At 41.8% G+C, this 21,350-nt stretch overlaps 1 protein-coding gene across 1 annotated transcript in view; it reads right to left on the bottom strand.

Annotated features, from left to right (window-relative positions):
- nbeal2 (neurobeachin-like 2) overlaps window positions 1-21,350 on the bottom strand; it is a 140,251-nt gene extending 118,901 nt beyond the window's left edge. Inside the window, 1 exon segment of the mRNA XM_046334980.1 lies at window positions 21,243-21,350. Coding sequence (XP_046190936.1) covers window positions 21,243-21,293 — 51 coding nt within the window. The 5' untranslated portion in view covers window positions 21,294-21,350.

Genomic DNA, 21,350 nt, shown 5'->3' with positions numbered 1-21,350 from the left:
GGTTGTTGGAAGCTTAATGTCCACCTCAATGGGATTTCATCATGCTGGTTTTAAAAATCTCTCAATCTCTAGAATAAATGACTCTACTTAGACAAAACATAAAGGCTTTTACTATTGTCTGTCTCAATTCCCAGCATTAAAGTCTTCACCTCGCTATGAGGAAACCCTCGATAAAACCAATGTCCTTTCTGTGTTCTCTGGGCGTTAACTGGCTTAAAGGAAGTGATGAAGGTGTTGCTCTTTTCACGGCTAAGCTGCAATCAAAACAAAGTATTACAGCTTCTGGACTGGGCCACAACAGTAGGAAGCCTGGGACTTACAACACTTATTCCTGTGTGTTCAGGTTGAGACACACGGCCTCGTCAACTTAGTGATGACAAAAGACCAGGCTTTCTTTCTACACAACCTCATTCCTATAAAAGCTTTGAGTCGTACCATGGCTAGTAATGGAATTAGGGCATTTTCACAGTTTTCAGCTACAGTTCCAATCAGAGGTAGATTTATTTTGTTACATTGTGTTTGTTGTTATCTGGTCTGGTTGGTTTCACATTGCCAAAAAATGTCAAACAAAAATTCCTAAACAAAACCACGTGTCCATGATCCCATCGAGGATTATCATGAAACTTCACGCGTGTCCCAATCTTCATACTACTTTGGCTTTGGTCTTCCAACCACACGCGGTAAGAAACAGAGCAATAGCTGCTCCAGTGGAGACGTGAACAGATTTAGTTCAGGGCCTTTCTGAGGTTCTCTAACTGCAGCTGCTGTTTGTATTGATTTTTCACCTTTATTTTAAAATCAGGGAGTCATACTGAGACCAAAGTCTCTTTTACAGATGAGCCCCGAGTTGACGAAGGATGACAAGGATAAACACATCAAGTAAGAACATCTACATCATCCAACTCAATTCAACGATAACACAACGTGTCTGATGAGATGCTGTGGAGACCAAAATATCTGATCAGCTGATAATAGCCTTCTTTTGAACATACTGTAGATCTAGGGAGTGTCCTGCTTAACCAGGGCACACAGGAAAGGTGACAATAACCACATGTTGATATCTGAACATACTGTAGATCTGGGGAGTGTCCTGCTTAACCAGGGCACACAGGAAAGGTGACAATAACCACAAGTTGATATCTGAACATACTGTAGATCTGGGGAGTGTCCTGCTTAACCAGGGCACACAGGAAAGGTGACAATAACCACAAGTTGATATCTGAACATACTGTAGATCTGGGGAGTGTCCTGCTTAACCAGGGCACACAGGAAAGGTGACAATAACCACATGTTGATATCTGAACATACTGTAGATCTGGGAGTGTCCTGCTTAACCAGGGCACACAGGAATGGTGACAATAACCACAAGTTGATATCTGAACATCCTGTAGATCTGGGGAGGCACATCATGTCTGGCCATGCTCCTACCGCCCAGATCCTCAGATGGACATGGTCCTGTATTGTACTGTACACCAGGGACATAATATCAACAAACACTAACAGACTGAAACAGCACTGGGATTCACACTTAAAACTACAGTCAAAACATCTTGCATGGCTGAATACTGACTACATTCATCTGGGTAATATCCTACATGGGTGAATACTGACTACATTCATCTGGGTAATATCCTACATGGGAGAATACTGACTACATTCATCTGGGTAATATTCATCTACATGGGTGAATACTGACTACATTCATCTGGGTAATATCCTACATGGGAGAATACTGACTACATTCATCTGGGTAATATCCTACATGGGAGAATACTGACTACATTCATCTGGGTAATATCCTACATGGGTGAATACTGACTACATTCATCTTGGTAATATCCTACATGGGTGAATACTGACTACATTCATCTGGGTAATATCCTACATATTGTGAAACGTCCATGTTCCATCCATATGGAGCCTAGTGTCCCATCCATATGGAGCCTAGTGTCCCATCCATATGGAGCCTAGTGTTCCATCCATATGGAGCCTAGTGTTCCATCCATATGGAGCCTAGTGTTCCATCCATATGGAGCCTAGTGTTCCATCCATATGGAGCCTAGTGTTCCATCCATATGGAGCCTAGTGTTCCATCCATATGGAGCCTAGTGGAGTTCCATCCATATGGAGCCTAGTGTTCCATCCATATGAGAGTTCCATCCCTAGTGTTCCATCCATATGGAGCCTAGTGTTCCATCCATATGGAGCCAGGAGCCTAGTGTTCCATCCATATGGAGCCTAGTGTTCCATCCATATGGAGCCTAGTGTTCCATCCATATGGAGCCTAGTGTTCCATCCATATGGAGCCTAGTGTTCCATCCATATGGAGCCTAGTGTTCCATCCATATGGAGCCTAGTGTTCCATCCATATGGAGCCTAGTGTTCCATCCATATGGAGCCTAGTGTTCCACTACCCTTGTGTTCCTCCTCTTAACAATAGTTCCCTTATTTCAAGCTGGAGTGCAAAAGGAGAACTTTGTTACATTTCAAAATTACAAACCACAAATACAAGGGGAATCTAAATGATATTTACAGATACAGGAAATGAGTACAAGGTAGTACAACCGAAGGCAATGTGGTGTCCTTAATGGCACCCTATTCCCTATGTAGTGCACTACTTTTGACCAGAGCCCTGGTTAAAAATAGTGCACTATAAAGGGAATAGAGTGCCATTTGGAATGGAATGCATCCATTGCCACACAGTAGCAGGTAATGTAATTGGAGCCAAACACCTTTAAATGTCCCCCTACTAGCCCTTCCTGTCCCCCTACTAGCCCTTCCCTTTTCACCTCCCAATTCCCCTGAGCCCCTGACCTCTGATAAACACATGTATTACTAATGCAGATGACGACAACAACTTACCCATAATGCAACCGTAGGCCTCTTTCACATCCTCAAAACAGTACGTCACAACTACTACTATAAAGCCTGTTCCGACACTATCAACACTCTGTTGTAAACAAAACCATGTGTTAAATAAAAATAAAAAGTGTATACCATGACTATTGACATTATAATCAAAAGTTTAATTTGCACTGATCCCTCTCTGGCTGCCAAGGTGTAGGGTGAAGTTGCCCTCGATGCTGATCTCCTGTCAGTTTTAACTGTTAAGCCTATCGGATTAGGGGTGGGGACACTGATCATAGATCTGTATCTAGGGGAAACTTCACCCCTCCTCCCGCTGCCAAGGCGGGAGGAGGAGGGAGGATGTGGGACGGACTGTGCAGCTGTGCTGCTTGACATTCCGGGGCGCTCCAGCCTCCTGACATGCACCAGCTGAGGGGGAACAAAGAGCACTTTGGGTTTCCTAATTCAGCTGCTTGTTGGTAAACTGACTCTGGCCACGGAGGCTGCAGTGCAGAAGAGATCCTAAACAGAGCATGCCTCCCAAATGGCACCCTATTCCCTACATAGCGTACTATATTTGATCAGGGCCTATAGGGAGCCAGTTGGGACACAGCCAGGGAACTAGCGAAGGCCAGATGAAGCTGGAGGGCAGACGGAGTACGATACCTCATCTCTGCTCATCAGAGCCCTATGGGCCGCACATGTGAAGTCTAATAGGAGGGTGTAGTGTAGGGTTTTGCTGCAGCTGAGTAACAGTGGGGTTGTCACAATGGTCAGTCACAGCTCTGCTCCACCACAGGCAGTCATTAGCTAGATGAACAGTCACCAGGATAATTACTGATAGTGATTATATCCGTTTCCTTTTCCAGACAGGCAGCAGCTCACTGCTTCCCTGCTTTCATTTCTCATAATGACCCCTGATCCCCCAGAAACGTGTGTTTTCCCATCTCCTCGGACCCTACTTTTGACCAGGGTCCATGTCCCTCTCCCACAGGCAGAGGAACAGTGGAAGGGCTGACATCACCACATCACTACCTCTGGAGGGCATCAGCTACAGTATCACTATGCTCCACTCTTGTACATAACCTTCAGGTCAGTATCACTATGCTCTGGTCTTGTACATAACCTTCAGGTCAGTATCACTGTGCTCCAGTCTTGTACATAACCTTCAGGTCAGTATCACTGTGCTCCGGTCTTGTACATAACCTTCAGGTCAGTATCACTGTGCTCCAGTCTTGTACATAACCTTCAGGTCAGTATCACTGTGCTCCGGTCTTGTACATAACATTCAGGTCAGTATCACTGTGCTCCAGTCTTGTACATAACCTTCAGGTCAGTATCACTGTGCTCCAGTCTTGTACATAACATTCAGGTCAGTATCACTGTGCTCCAGTCTTGTACATAACCTTCAGGTCAGTATCACTGTGCTCCAGTCTTGTACATAACATTCAGGTCAGTATCACTGTGCTCCAGTCTTGTACATAACCTTCAGGTCAGTATCACTGTGCTCCGGTCTTGTACATAACCTTCAGGTCAGTATCACTGTGCTCCAGTCTTGTACATAACCTTCAGGTCAGTATCACTGTGCTCCAGTCTTGTACATAACCTTCAGGTCAGTATCACTGTGCTCCAGTCTTGTACATAACCTTCAGGTCAGTATCACTGTGCTCCAGTCTTGTACATAACCTTCAGGTCAGTATCACTGTGCTCCAGTCTCTGGTCTTGTACATAACCTTCAGGTCAGTATCACTGTGCTCCAGTCTTGTACATAACCTTCAGGTCAGTATCACTGTGCTCCAGTCTTGTACATAACCTTCAGGTCAGTATCACTGTGCTCTGGTCTTGTACATAACCTTCAGGTCAGTATCACTGTGCTCCAGTCTTGTACATAACCTTCAGGTCAGTATCACTGTGCTCCGGTCTTGTACATAACCTTCAGGTCAGTATCACTGTGCTCCGGTCTTGTACATAACCTTCAGGTCAGTATCACTGTGCTCCAGTCTTGTACATAACCTTCAGGTCAGTATCACTGTGCTCCAGTCTTGTACATAACCTTCAGGTCAGTATCACTGTGCTCTGGTCTTGTACATAACCTTCAGGTCAGTATCACTGTGCTCCAGTCTTGTACATAACCTTCAGGTCAGTATCACTGTGCTCCAGTCTTGTACATAACATTTAGTATCACTGTGCTCCGGTCTTGTACATAACATTTAGTATCACTATGCTCCGGTCTTGTACATAACATTTAGTATCACTGTGCTCCGGTCTTGTACATAACATTTAGTATCACTATGCTCCGGTCTTGTACATAACATTTAGTATCACTATGCTCCGGTCTTGTACATAACATTTAGTATCACTATGCTCCGGTCTTGTACATAACATTTAGTATCACTGTGCTCCGGTCTTGTACATAACATTTACATGTACATAACCCGCCTTCATTTGTATATTCTCTCTCAAATAGCTGTCTATAGATTCACCAGTCCATACTTTCATGAACACTGTTATTACAGTCCACCCTAACAGTAATGACATATATGAAGAGACACAAGAGAACAATCAAGAACCTCTGGGTCCAATAGCAGACAGCCACCTCTTGAGAATGTACATAACTCTACACAGCCACCTGACAAGATCTGACTAGTTCACAATCTCTCTTTTAATGAGCAGATCATTGTGACTGTATACAGGAGCTTCTTATTAAAGGATTCACACCCCCTTTGACTTTTTCCACTGTTTGTTGTGTTACAGCCTGAATTTAAAATGGATTACATTTAGATGGTGTGTCACTGGCCTATACACAATACCCCATAATGTCAACCAAAAGAATATTCCAGAACTTGCATCCTCTCTGCAATAAGGCACTAAAGTAAAACGGCAAAAATATATTTTATGTCCTGAATAAAAACTATTATGTTTTTTGGTCAAATCCAACACGTCACTGAGTACCACCCTTCATATTTTCAAGCATGGTGGTGGCTGCATCATGTTATGGGTATGCTTGTCATCGGCAAGTACTAAGGAGTTTCTTAGAATGAAAAGAAAGGGAATAGAGCGAAGCACAGGCAAACCCAAGAGGAAAACCTGGTTCAGTCTACTTTCCAACAGACGCTGGGAGACAAATTCAACCTTTCAGCAGGACAATAAACTAAAACAAGGCCACGTATACACTGGAGTTGGTTACCAAGACAACATTGAATGTTCCAGAGTGGCCTAGTTACAGTTTTGTCTTTAAAAATCTATAGTAAGACTAGAAAAATGGCTGTCTAGCAATGATCAACACCCAACTTGACAGAGCTTGAAGAATTTAAATATGAATTTGCAAATATTGTACAATCCAGGTGTCCAAAGCTCTTAGCGACTTGACCAGAAAGACTCAGATGTAATCACTGCCAAAGGTGATTCTAACATGTATTGACTCAGGGGTGTGAATACTTACACTACCATTCAAAAGTCTGGGGTCACTTACAAATGTCCTTGTTTTTGAAAGAAGAGTACATTATTTGGTGGATTAAAATTATGTAAAATTGATCAGAAACTGTAATCGATCCCACAAATGCTGATGCTCCAGATACTCAACTAAGTGTAAAGAAGGCCGGTTTTATTTATTCATTCTTTAATCAGGACAACAGTCTTCAGCTGTGCTAACATAATTGCAAAAGGGTTTTCTAATGATCAATTAGCCTTTTAAAATGATAAACTTGGATTAGCTAACACAACGTGCCATTGGAACACAGGAGTGATGGTTGCTGATAATGGGCCTCTGTACGCCTATGTAGATATTCCATTTAAAAATCTGCCGTTTCCAGCTACAATAGTCATTTACAACATTAACAAGGTCTACCCTGTATTTCTGATCAATTTTCTGTTATTTTAATGGACAAAAAAATGGTCTTTTCTTTCAAATATAAGGACATTTCTAAGTGACCAAACCTTTGAATGGTAGTGAATGTAAATGAGATTTCTGCATTTCCTTTTTAATACATTTGCTAACATTTCTAAAACCATGTTTTCACTTTATTATGGGGTACTGTGATGTCACTATGGGGTACTGTGATGTCACTGATGTATGGGGTACTGTGATGTCACTATGGGGGGATGTCACTATGGGGTACTGTGATGTCACTATGGGGGATGTCACTATGGGGTACTGATGTCACTATGGGGTACTGTGATGTCACTATGGGGTACTGTGATGTCACTATGGGGTATTGTGATGAGTGTGTAGATGGGGTCGATTCATTTGATGTCACATGTGGAATAAGTCCAGAGGTTTGAATAGTTTCTGAAGGCTCTGATGTCACCTGCATGGGGTGCAGATGTGAAATGTCATCCTTGTGAATTTAGGTTTTACCCAAACAGAACCTGTTTGAATGATTTCCCTTTAAAAACAGGTTAGAGATATGCAGCATGAAGAGCAGCCAATAGCCTAAATCTGTTGTTTGAATCCCAGATTTCCTTTAAAAACAGGTTAGAGATATGCAGCACTGAAGAGCAGCCAATAGCCTAAATCTGTTGTTTGAATCCCAGATTTCCCTTTTAAAAACAGGTTAGAGATATGCAGTAGATAGCCTAAATCTGTTGTTTGAATCCCAGATTATTTTAAAAAATATAGAGATAAATATATATATTCCCAGATTAAAAACATTTAGAGATATGCAGCACTGAAGAGCGCCAATAGCCTAAATCTGTTTGAATCCCAGATTTCCCCCTTTAAAAACAGGTTAGAGATATGCAGCACTGAATAAGCCAATAGCCTAAAGAGGTTTTGAATAAACAGGTTAGAGATTGCAGCACTGAAGGCTCTGCATGTCCCTACCTGCATGACAGGTTAGAGATATGCAGCACTGAAGGATGTGCCTAAATCTGTTGTTTGAATGCTTTAAAAACAGGTTGAAATAGTTTTAAAATCATCCTTTAAAAACAGGTTAGAGATTGAAGAGCAGCCAATAGCCTAAAGTTAAACTGTTTTACAGGTAGAGATAGCAGATGAAGAGCAGCCAATGCCCAAACTTTAGAAAACAGAACTGTTGTTTGTTTGAATGCAGCACTGAAGAGCAGATAGCCTAAATCTGTTGTTTGAATCCCAGATTTCCCCTTTAAAAACAGGTTAGAGATATGCAGCACTGAAGAGCAGCCAATAGCCTAAATCTGTTGTTTGAATCCCAGATTTCCCCTTTAAAAACAGGTTAGAGATATGCAGCACTGAAGATAGCTGAAGAGCCAATAGCCTAAATCTGTTTGAATGATTTCCCCTTTAAAAACAGGTTAGAGATATGCAGCACTGAAGAGCAGCAGCCTAAATCTGTTGTTTGAATCCCAGATTTCCCTTTAAAAACAGGTTAGAGATATGCAGCACTGAAGAGCAGCCAATAGCCTAAAAATCTGTTGTTTGAATGCAGCACTGAAGGGCAGATTTCTGTTGTTTGAATCCCAGATTTTTAAAAACAGGTTAGAGATATGCAGCACTGAAGAGCAGCCAATAGCCTAAATCTGTTGTTTGAATCCCAGATTTCCCTTTATAAACAGGTTAGAGATATGCAGCACTGAAGAGCAGCCAATAGCCTAAATCTGTTGTTTGAATCCCAGATTTCCCCTTTAAAAACAGGTTAGAGATATGCAGCACTGAAGAGCAGCCAAAGCCTAAATCTGTTGTTTGAATCCCAGATTTCCCTTTAAAAAACAGGTTAGAGATATGCAGCACTGAAGAGCAGCCAATAGCCTAAATCTGTTGTTTGAATCCCAGATTTCCCTTTAAAAACAGGTTAGAGATATGCAGCACTGAAGAGCAGCCAATAGCCTAAATCTGTTGTTTGAATCCCAGATTTCCCCTTTATAAACAGGTTAGAGATATGCAGCACAGAGCTAAATCTGTTGTTTGAATCCCAGATTTCCCCTAAATTAAAAACAGGTTAGAGATATGCAGCACTGAAGAGCAGCCAATAGCCTAAATCTGTTGTTTGAATCCCAGATTTCCCCTTTAAAAACAGGTTAGAGATATGCAGCACTGAAGAGCAGCCAATAGCCTAAATCTGTTGTTTGCCAGATTTCCCCTTTATAAACAGGTTAGAGATATGCAGCACTGAAGAGCACAATAGCCTAAATCTGTTGTTTGAATCCCAGATTTCCCTTTAAAAACAGGTTAGAGATATGCAGCACTGAAGAGCATTAGCCTAAATCTGTTGTTTGAATCCCAGATTTCCCCTTTAAAAACAGGTTAGAGATATGCAGCACTGAAGAGAGCCAATAGCCTAAATCTGGTTTGAATCCCAGATTTCTTTAAAAACAGGTTAGAGATATGCAGCACACAATAGCCTAAATCTGTTGTTTGAATCCCAGATTTCCCCTTTAAAAACAGGTTAGAGATATGCAGCACTTAGCCTAAATCTGTTGTTTGAATCCCAGATTTCCCCTTTATAAACAGGTTAGAGATAACCAGCAGCCAATAGCCTAAATCTGTTGTTTGAATCCCAGATTTCCCTTTATAAACAGGTTAGAGATATGCAGCACTGAAGAGCACAATAGCCTAAATCTGTTGTTTGAACCAGATTTCCCCTTTATAAACAGGTTAGAGATATGCAGCACTGAAGAGCAGCCAATAGCCTAAATCTGTTTCCCTCCAAGCACAAGAGATATTCTGACTGCATTCCAAAATGAACACTATATAGTTTAACCAGACCCCTTGGGCCATTCTCTATATATAACACAGTTTAACCAGACCCCTATGGGCCATTCTCTATATAACACATAGTTTAACCAGACCCCTATGGGCCATTCTCTATATAACACATAGTTTAACCAGACCCCTATGGGCCATTCTCTATATAACACATAGTTTAACCAGACCCTATGGGCCATTCTCTATAACACAGTTTAACCAGACCCCTATGGGCCATTCTCTATATAACACATAGTTTAACCAGACCCCTATGGGCCATTCTCTATATAGTTTAACCAGACACAGTCTATTAACCAGACCCCTATGGGCCATTCTCTATATAGTTTATAACACATAGTTTAACCAGACCCCTATGGGCCATTCTCTATATAACACATAGTTTAACCAGACCCCTATGGGCCATTCTCTATATAACACAGTTTAACCAGACCCCTATGGGCCATTCTCTATATAACACAGTTTAACCAGACCCCTATGGGCCATTCTCTATATAACACATAGTTTAACCAGACCCCTATGGGCCATGGGGACACAGCCACTGCATGCACAGTGAGGTGCAGGTACATGTGCAAAGGATTGCTAAGCTTGATGTAAGCGCTGACTCTGGGTCTGATTTAAGATGTGTGTAAAGAATGTATTGCACAAATCGGAGGACTCACAGCTCCAGTCATTGACGTGCCAGTGCAAGTCGTATGTTCTATTCCAGATTCTGGAGAAGCAGAGCGATGGCTAGGACTCATGCATTCAGCGTGTGAGCATTTCGAATACAGTCAACTCCTGACATTGAAGTGCACATCGAATGCAAGCTCAAACACTAATGGTTGCATGTTCCTATGTTTGTGCACTACTTTTGACCAGAACCCTATGGGCCTATATACAGGATGGGGAACTATTTAGGATGCAGACATTGTCAAATACTTTCTTAAAATGGTTTCAGATGTCTTCATGCTCCATTTGGTTCATACAGTGACACCATACTGAGTGTGTGACATGTGAGTGTCAGACACAGGTACGCAGGCAGACATCCAGGTTAAACATGATACTATAGAAGATGTTAACTTGACATACAGGTACTGAACAAAAGACGCAGAAAATTGCATTCTCATGGAGACTATAGGAGGGGCAGGTGAATGTTAAGTTCCCTGTTGTTATACCTCGCCTGTTCTGTCAGCCTACCTCACCTCAGTCCATTCATTGAGTGGAGACAGTCACAGCAGGTGATTGTTACCATACAGTGTAATGTTGTGAAATCATCTTGAGAGTGAACACCCTTTCTGTTGTTCCATGTCGAAATCAAGGTCAATCTTGTCAGTGTCGGTCCTCATTTACCTCCAGGATTTAAGTGCGACAGACTTTGGATGACATATACTGAAATGGTCAATAGGGCTCTGGTCAAAAGTAGTGCACTTTATGGGAATAGGGTGCCCTTTGGCTGTGTTCTCATTTCATTTACAAACACAATGTGTTGGTTGGGTTCTGTTCATTTGCAAGCCATCGTACACATGCAAAATTGAAATCTTACTACCTCTCAAAACTACCTGATGCTCAGCCTGTGTGTGTGTGTTGTAAACCCTGCTGAACAGAGTAAATGCAGTTGTCTCTGTCAGTCTGAAAGGTTCATGGGGAAAGGAAGTGGCTCCATGACATCACAGTTGTCCTCCAAATTGCAGAGAGATAGATAGGATGCCATTTGGGACACTATTCTACATAGCTCACTACTTTGACCAGAGCTCTATGGGCCCTGGTCAAAAGTAGTGCACTATATAGGGCATAGGGTGCTATTTGAGACTCACACAGAGAGACGGATCAGGAGGAAGTGGTTGACATGGTACAGCGGTGACTGTCATGACCCGATGCTAGACACAGATGGGCAGACACAACATAACACTGAGCTCAGCAGTACACCCACAGAGAGTGGACAGAGTGAGAGAGAGAACAAGAGATGGTATGGGGCCTACACCTGTGGTGGCCTAGGTAGTCTGGTAAATCTTGTCCAATGCCCAGTCTAGAACACACTAGTCAATAGTCTACCTTTCTCTCACACAGGCTAATCAGATCATTACTGTTGATTTGCCAGTCTTAAGAACAAGTCAAATATGCTTCGTACTAGAGGTTAGACCGATTTAATTGGAATGGCCGATTTTAATTAGGGCCGATTTCAAGTTTTTATAACAATCTGTAATCTGCATTTCTGGACACCGATCATGGCCGATTACATTGCACTCCACGAGGAGACTGCGTGGCAGGCTGACTACCTGTTATGCGAGTGCAGCAAGGAGCCAAGGTAAGGTGCTAGCTAGCATTAAACGTATCTTATAAAAAAAAATCAATCTTAACATAATCACTAGTTAACTACACACGGTTGATGATATGACTAGGTTGTCTAGCTTGTCCTGTGTTGCATAATATCTATGCGGTGCCTTTTAATTTATCATTGAATCACAGCCTACATCGCCAAATGGGTGATTTAACAAGCGCATTTAAAAAAGCACTGTCGTTGCACCAATATGTACCTTAGCATAAACATCAATGCCTTTCTTAAAATCAATACACAAGTACAGTGCCTGCGAAAGTATTCGGCCCCCTTGAACTTTGCGACCTTTTGCCACATTTCAGTTGCAATAAACATATCCAGGTGTTAGAATGGCCAAGTCAAAGTCCAGACCTGAATCCAATCGAATCTGTGGAAAGAACTGAAAACTGCTGTTCACAAATGCTCTCCATCCAACCTCACTGAGCTCCAGCTGTTTTGCAAGGAGGAATGGGAAAAAATTTGGTCTCTCAATGTGCAAAACTGATAGACATACCCCAAGCGACTTACAGCTGTAATCGCAGCAAAAGGTGGCGCTACAAAGTATTAACTTTAAGGGGGCTGAATAATTTTGCACGCCCAGTTTTTGATTTGTTAAAAAAGTTTGAAATATCCAATAAATGTCATTCCACTTCATGATTTTGTCCCACTTGTTGTTGATTCTTCACAAAAATACAGTTTTATATCTTTGTTTGAAGCCTGAAATGTGGCAAAAGGTCTAAAGTTCAAGGGGGCCGAATACTTTCGCAAGGCACTGTATATATTTATATAACCTGCATATTTAGTTAATATTGCCTGCTAACATGAATTTATTTTATCTAGGGAAATTGTGTCACTTCTCTTGCGTTCTGTGCGTCTGAGTCAGGGTATATTCAGCAATTTTGGCCACCTGGCTCGCTGCGAACTGTGTGAAGACTATTTCTTCCTAACAAAGACGGCCAACTTCGCCAAACGAGGGATGGTTTATCAAAAGCGCATTTGCGAAAAAGCACACCGTTGCACGAATGTATCTAACCATAAACATCAATACCTTTCTTAAAATCACTAACTAGGGAAATTGTGTCATTTCGCTTGCTCATTGCACGCAGAGTCGGGGTATATGCCACAGTTTGGGCCGCCTGGCTCATTGCGAACTAATTTGCCAGAATTTTACATAATTATGACATAACAATGTAGGTTGTGTAATGTAACAGGAATATTTAGACTTATGGATGCCACCCGTTTAGATAAAATACAGAACGGTACTGTATTTCACTGAAAGAATCAACATTTTGTTTTTGAAATGATAGTTTCCGGATATGACCATATTAATGACCTAAGGCTTGTATTTCTGTGTGTTATTATATTATAATTAAGTCTATGATTTGATAGAGCAGTCTGACTGAGCGGTGGTAGGCAGCAGAAGGCTCGTAAGCATTCATTCAAACAGCACTTTTGTGCGACCTGCCAGCAGCTCTTCGCAATGCTTCAAGCATTGCGCTGTTTATGACATCAAGCCTATCAACTCCCCGAGATTAGGCTGGCAATACTAAAGTACCTATTAGAACATCCAATAGTCAAAAGGTATATGAAATACAAATGGTATAGAGAGAAATAGTCCTATAATAACTAAAACCTCTTACCTGGTAATATTGAAGACTCATGTTAAAAGGAACCACCAGCTTTCATATGTTCTCATGTTCTGAGCAAGGAACTTCTTGGCGCACCCATTCCGTTAGCAGGATCATTTGTCAACATCCGCTGAATTGCAGAGCGCTAAATTAAAATTAAATTACTAAAAATATTTAATTCTCATGAAATCACAAGTGCTATATAGAAAACACAGTTTAGCTTGTTGTTAATCCACCTGGTGTGTCAGATTTCAAAAAGCTTTACAGCTAGAGCAAACCAAGCGTTTATGTTAGGACATCTCTCTCAGCAGACAAAACATTACAAACAGCTAGCAGCAAAGTAGATTGGTCAAGACAGTCAGAAAAGCAATAAAATTAATCGCTACCTTGATCTTTGGATGTTTGCACTCACAAGACTCAAAGTTACACAATAAATATTCCTTTTTTTTATATCCAAAATACCTACATTTGGTTGGCGTATTTTGTTGAGTAATTCATAGGCTCGAGCGGTCACGACGGGCAGACAAATTCCAAATAGTATCCGTAAAGTTCGTAGAAACATGTCAAACGTTTTTTCAAATCAATCCTCAGGTTGTTTTTACAATAAATAATCGATAATATTTAAACCCGAACTGTAGCTTTTTCAATGGGACAGAGAGAAAATGTCTGCTCCAAGCTGTTGCGCATGCAAAACTCTCCTGGCACCCAGCCATCCACTGACAATTATATGCATATTCTAGCTTCTGGGCCTGAGAAATAGGCAGTTTAATTTGGTTATGTTTTTCATCCAAACATCAAAATACTGCCCCCTACACTCAACAGGTTAAACGTTAGCTTTTTTACATGGCACATTTTGCACTTTTACTTTCTTCTCCAACACTTTGTTTTTGCATTATTTAAACCAAATTGAACATGTTTCATTGTGTATTATATTAAATTCAAATAAAATTGTTAATTGTTCATTCAGTATTGTTGTAATTGTCATTATTACAAATATATGTATGTATGTATGTATGTATGTATGTATGTATGTATGTATGTATGTATGTATGTATGTATGTATGTATGTATGTATGTATATGTATGAAATTGACGGATTAATCGGTATCGGCTTTTTTTGGTCCTCCAATAATCGGTATCGCCGTTGAAAAATCATAAGTCGGTCGACCTCTACTACGTACATCTAACAGTAGTTGTTAGAACACCCAGTAAAGGTTTAACCTGCAGACAATGGGGTCACCATAAAAACCATGAGTAATGAAGCCTCACTTAAACAAGGGTTTCCCCAACTCTGTCCTGGGGCCCCTGCTCTGGTTTTTGTCCTAGCGCTACACAGCTGATTCAAATAACCAACTCATCATCAAGCTTTGATTATTTGAAATTAACTGTGATGTGCTATGGGCAAAAACAAGATGGTCCCGGGCCCCCTAGGTACACAAGTTTGGGAAACCTTGACTTAGAAGACTGACGCACCAGATAATATTCAAACACTGGCACCCACTCTGCATGCAGATACTTATTAAACAATGTCCCATTTCAAAACCAATGCAATCAACCAATGTAACTAGGGCTGGGACAACACCAGTATATAGAGATACTCAATCAACCAATGTAACTAGGGCTGGGACAAAACCAGTATATAGAGATACTCAATCAACCAATGTAACTAGGGCTGGGACAACACCAGTATATAGAGATACTCAATCAACCAATGTAACTAGGGCTGGGACAACACCAGTATATAGAGATACTCAATCAACCAATGTAACTAGGGCTGGGACAACACTAGTATATAGAGATACTCAATCAACCAATGTAACTAGGGCTGGGACAACACCAGTATATAGAGATACTCAATCAACCAATGTAACTAGGGCTGGGACAACACCAGTATATAGAGATACTCAATCAACCAATGTAACTAGGGCTGGGACAACACCAGTATATAGAGATACTCAATCAACCAATGTAACTAGGGCTGGGACAACACCAGTATATAGAGATACTCAATCAACCAATGTAACTAGGGCTGGGACAACACCAGTATATAGAGATACTCAATCAACCAATGTAACTAGGGCTGGGACAACACTAGTATATAGAGATACTCAATCAACCAATGTAACTAGGGCTGGGACAACACCAGTATATAGAGATACTCAATCAACCAATGTAACTAGGGCTGGGACAACACCAGTATATAGAGATACTCAATCAACCAATGTAACTAGGGCTGGGACAACACCAGTATATAGAGATACTCAATCAACCAATGTAACTAGGGCTGGGACAACACCAGTATATAGAGATACTCAATCAACCAATGTAACTAGGGCTGGGACAACACCAGTATATAGAGATACTCAATCAACCAATGTAACTAGGGCTGGGACAACACCAGTATATAGAGATACTCAATCAACCAATGTAACTAGGGCTGGGACAACACCAGTATATAGAGATACTCAATCAACCAATGTAACTAGGGCTGGGACAACACCAGTATATAGAGATACTCAATCAACCAATGTAACTAGGGCTGGGACAACACCAGTATATAGAGATACTCAATCAACCAATGTAACTAGGGCTGGGACAACACCAGTATATAGAGATACTCAATCAACCAATGTAACTAGGGCTGGGACAACACCAGTATATAGAGATACTCAATCAACCAATGTAACTAGGGCTGGGACAACACCAGTATATAGAGATACTCAATCAACCAATGTAACTAGGGCTGGGACAACACCAGTATATAGAGATACTCAATCAACCAATGTAACTAGGGCTGGGACAACACCAGTATATAGAGATACTCAATCAACCAATGTAACTAGGGCTGGGACAACACCAGTATATAGAGATACTCAATCAACCAATGTAACTAGGGCTGGGACAACACCAGTATATAGAGATACTCAATCAACCAATGTAACTAGGGCTGGGACAACACTAGTATATAGAGATACTCAATCAACCAATGTAACTAGGGCTGGGACAACACCAGTATATAGAGATACTCAATCAACCAATGTAACTAGGGCTGGGACAACACCAGTATATAGAGATACTCAATCAACCAATGTAACTAGGGCTGGGACAACCAGTATATAGAGTAATCAACCAATGTAACTAGGCTGGGACAACACCAGTATATAGAGATACTCAATCAACCAATGTAACTAGGGCTGGGACAACACCAGTATATAGAGATACTCAATCAACCAATGTAACTAGGGCTGGGACAACACCAGTATATAGAGATACTCAATCAACCAATGTAACTAGGGCTGGGACAACACCAGTATATAGAGATACTCAATCAACCAATGTAACTAGGGCTGGGACAACACCAGTATATAGAGATACTCAATCAACCAATGTAACTAGGGCTGGGACAACACCACTATATAGAGATACTCAATCAACCAATGTAACTAGGGCTGGGACAACACCACTATATAGAGATACTCAATCAACCAATGTAACTAGGGCTGGGACAACACCACTATATAGAGATACTCAATCAACCAATGTAACTAGGGCTGGGACAACACCACTATATAGAGATACTCAATCAACCAATGTAACTAGGGCTGGGATACTCAACAACACCAGTATATAGAGATACTCAATCAACCAATGTAACTAGGGCTGGGACAACACCAGTATATAGAGATACTCAATCAACCAATGTAACTAGGGCTGGGACAACACCACTATATAGAGATACTCAATCAACCAATGTAACTAGGGCTGGGACAACACCACTATATAGAGATACTCAATCAACCAATGTAACTAGGGCTGGGACAACACCACTATATAGAGATACTCAATCAACCAATGTAACTAGGGCTGACAACACCACTATATAGAGATACTCAATCAACCAATGTAACTAGGGCTGGGACAACACCACTATATAGAGATACTCAATCAACCAATGTAACTAGGGCTGGGACAACACCAGTATATAGAGATACTCAATCAACCAATGTAACTAGGCTGGGACAACACCAGTATATAGAGATACTCAATCAACCAATGTAACTAGGGCTGGGACAACACCAGTATATAGAGATACTCAATCAACCAATGTAACTAGGGCTGGGACAACACCAGTATATAGAGATACTCAATCAACCAATGTAACTAGGGCTGGGACAACACCAGTATATAGAGATACTCAATCAACCAATGTAACTAGGGCTGGGACAACACCAGTATATAGAGATACTCAATCAACCAATGTAACTAGGGCTGGGACAACACCAGTATATAGAGATACTCAATCAACCAATGTAACTAGGGCTGGGACAACACCAGTATATAGAGATACTCAATCAACCAATGTAACTAGGGCTGGGACAACACCAGTATATAGAGATACTCAATCAACCAATGTAACTAGGGCTGGGACAACACCAGTATATAGAGATACTCAATCAACCAATGTAACTAGGGCTGGGACAACACCAGTATATAGAGATACTCAATCAACCAATGTAACTAGGGCTGGGACAACACCAGTATATAGAGATACTCAATCAACCAATGTAACTAGGGCTGGGACAACACCAGTATATAGAGATACTCAATCAACCAATGTAACTAGGGCTGGGACAACACCAGTATATATAGAGATACTCAATCAACCAATGTAACTAGGGCTGGGACAACACTAGTATATAGAGATACTCAATCAACCAATGTAACTAGGGCTGGGACAACACCAGTATATAGAGATACTCAATCAACCAATGTAACTAGGGCTGGGACAACACCAGTATATAGAGATACTCAATCAACCAATGTAACTAGGGCTGGGACAACACCAGTATATAGAGATACTCAATCAACCAATGTAACTAGGGCTGGGACAACACCAGTATATAGAGATACTCAATCAACCAATGTAACTAGGGCTGGGACAACACCAGTATATAGAGATACTCAATCAACCAATGTAACTAGGGCTGGGACAACACCAGTATATAGAGATACTCAATCAACCAATGTAACTAGGGCTGGGACAACACCAGTATATAGAGATACTCAATCAACCAATGTAACTAGGGCTGGGACAACACCAGTATATAGAGATACTCAATCAACCAATGTAACTAGGGCTGGGACAACACCAGTATATAGAGATACTCAATAGTAGAGTGGCAATGAAACAAAATACAAAGTGGGTTTTAGGAAAACAGCCTTAATGTTGGAAACAAAAATCATTATGTTGTCATCCAGAGTCACATGTATTTATTTTTCCAAACTACAGCACACAATATGTTACATCCAGCAGGTTAAAGGACCAAAGAGTTTTGGTCTGCTTTGTGTTTACATTTTTGCCATGGAAAAAAAAATATTGAGATACTGGTATCGTCCCAGCCTTAAATGTGACCCCATCCAGATGTACTGTGTGTGGGCATCTAAACCAACAGCAATGGGGTTGCATCCTATTCCCTATGCAGGCCCTGGTCAAAAGCAGTGCACTATATAGGGAATAGGGTGCCATTCGGGATGCACACTGTGGGCTGTTAGTGGACCAACAAGACAGGAGGTAGGCCTAGTGAGGGAGGGGCCCTCCTCTGTTAGTGAACCAACAGGACAGGAGGTAGGCCTAGTGAGGGAGGGGCCCTCCTCTGTTAGTGAACCAACAGGACAGGAGGTAGGCCTAGTGAGGGAGGGGCCCTCCTCTGTTAGTGAACCAACAGGACAGGAGGTAGGCCTAGTGAGGAGGGGCCCTCCTCTGTTAGTGAACCAACAGGACAGGAGGTAGGCCTAGTGAGGGAGGGGCCCTCTGTTAGTGAACCAACAGGACAGGAGGTAGGCCTAGTGAGGGAGGGGCCCCCTCTGTTAGTGAACCAACAGGACAGGAGGTAGGCCTAGTGAGGGAGGGGCCCTCCCTCTGTTAGTGAACCAACAGGACAGGAGGTAGGCCTAGTGAGGGAGGGGCCCTCTGTTAGTGAACCAACAGGACAGGAGGTAGGCCTAGTGAGGAGGGGCCCCTCTGTTGGTGAACCAACAGGACAGGAGGTAGGCCTAGTGAGGAGGGGCCCTTCTCTGTTAGTGAACCAACAGGACAGGAGGTAGGCCTAGTGAGGGAGGGGCCTTCTCTGTTAGTGGACCAACAGGACAGGAGGTAGGCCTAGTGAGGGAGGGGCCCTCTGTTAGTGAACCAACAGGACAGGAGGTAGGCCTAGTGAGGGAGGGGCCCTCTGTCTGCGCTTCTACCTGCTGAAACAGGTCCATCTGCTTTGTCTTCTGCCATGTTTAACCCCTCAATGCCTGCCAGTGCCTCAAGCTATGAAGTAGGAGTGAATATGGAGAGGAGAGGAAGAGAAAGGCCTAGGTATGGTTGCATGGGTATAGGAGGGAATGTCACCAACTGCACCTCAAAATAGGCATATAACATAATAGGAAAAAACTGCAGTACTCATTGCAACTTTTCCTTAGGCATTTGAAACAGATTGCAAAATCTAGTGAATAATTTAGTATCATTAATTCATTTCCAGGCAATATGTTTTCATTCAAAAAGGGATTCATGAAAAAGGATGGATGACTGACCATTGCCAGTTAGTAGTCACACCCAATTCTAAAATAAACCAAGGACAAGTCTTTTTCCACCACTCTTATGGAAATGTTTGTTTTTAGGCCGACCTGGGTGTAATATGTCAGGGTTGCAATGCAGACCAATAGTGTGTAGGCTATATCAATAACACACATTTTAATTTCTCGGCACATTTCAGACAAGGAGTTTTGTGATGCTGATAAATACTAATACTGTTGCAACAGTTGTGTTCTTGTAGGCTACAATGTATTATAAGCAGGTGCTAGTGCAGTAGTCTACAAACTGATACAACCTGGCATAGCGCACGGCCTACGAGTTTTGGGGAAATTAGCTTTAAACTGAACATTTTATCTCCGCCTCATGGCAAAAATGTGTAAAATACCACAACATTTGCTATAAAACGGCACATTTTTATCTATGTCCCATTGCACAGGGCTTGCATAGACCTTGCGGGGGCCGTGAAACCGCGCTACACCACTGCCAATACAATGTTGCAAATATGTTATGCTATGACCCATATCCCTGAATAAATCTGTTAAACAAATAAGAGAAGGATAACTATCTATAGACCTACACCAACTCTGCTAAAGTGAACAACATACATGTGACAAGTAGGAACTACATTCAGGAAGTAAAGAGGGCACCTGACCAAAGATGGTGGATAAATGAAGATGGTTCACTCAAGCAGTTTACCATTGAAAAAATGGTCCGTTCCGGTCTACTTAACGGGGTGGGTCTCCCATAGATACTAATTCAGTAGCAGCTGGGTCTGGACCAGAAAGAAACATCGAGTGGGTGTCTCGCTTCCTATTCCGTTCTGACCTTGGCAGTAGCCAGCAGGTAAAGGAACCATATTCAGAATTGTCGACGCCAAGTTATACTAGCATAGAATTAGAACAATGTTTCACAAAATCAGATCAACTAAACCGTAGATAGTGCTGGCATATCACGGAATAAAACTGCCTGTTTATGGACAGAGGCGAAATTATGAGTCGACACGCTCAAAATACATCCTGCATGAATCCCAAATACTTCCTCATACGATTCCGCCTGCTCACTATCAGAACAACAAGCATAGGCAAATATGGTTGCCAACTGTAGCGTGCACTGGAGTCATGTTTTTCGGTGATACCTTCGAAAAAAGCTTTCAAGCAAATATAGGACAATTGCAATTCAACAACAGGTGTCAGCCCCCCCTATTAAACTTACCTTGGTGTAATATAAAATCCACAGCTCATTCAACCTCTCCTTCGAAGCCATTCTCCACCGTCCTGTGTATAATCCCTTGGTTTCAGTATGAATGTATCATTGTACTTT

The sequence above is a fragment of the Oncorhynchus gorbuscha genome, unplaced genomic scaffold (genome assembly GCF_021184085.1).
Source record: "Oncorhynchus gorbuscha isolate QuinsamMale2020 ecotype Even-year unplaced genomic scaffold, OgorEven_v1.0 Un_scaffold_634, whole genome shotgun sequence".
Lineage (NCBI taxonomy): Eukaryota > Metazoa > Chordata > Actinopteri > Salmoniformes > Salmonidae > Oncorhynchus > Oncorhynchus gorbuscha.
The sequence above is the reverse complement of the archived record's forward strand: the minus strand, read 5'-3'. Positions and strand labels throughout refer to the sequence as shown.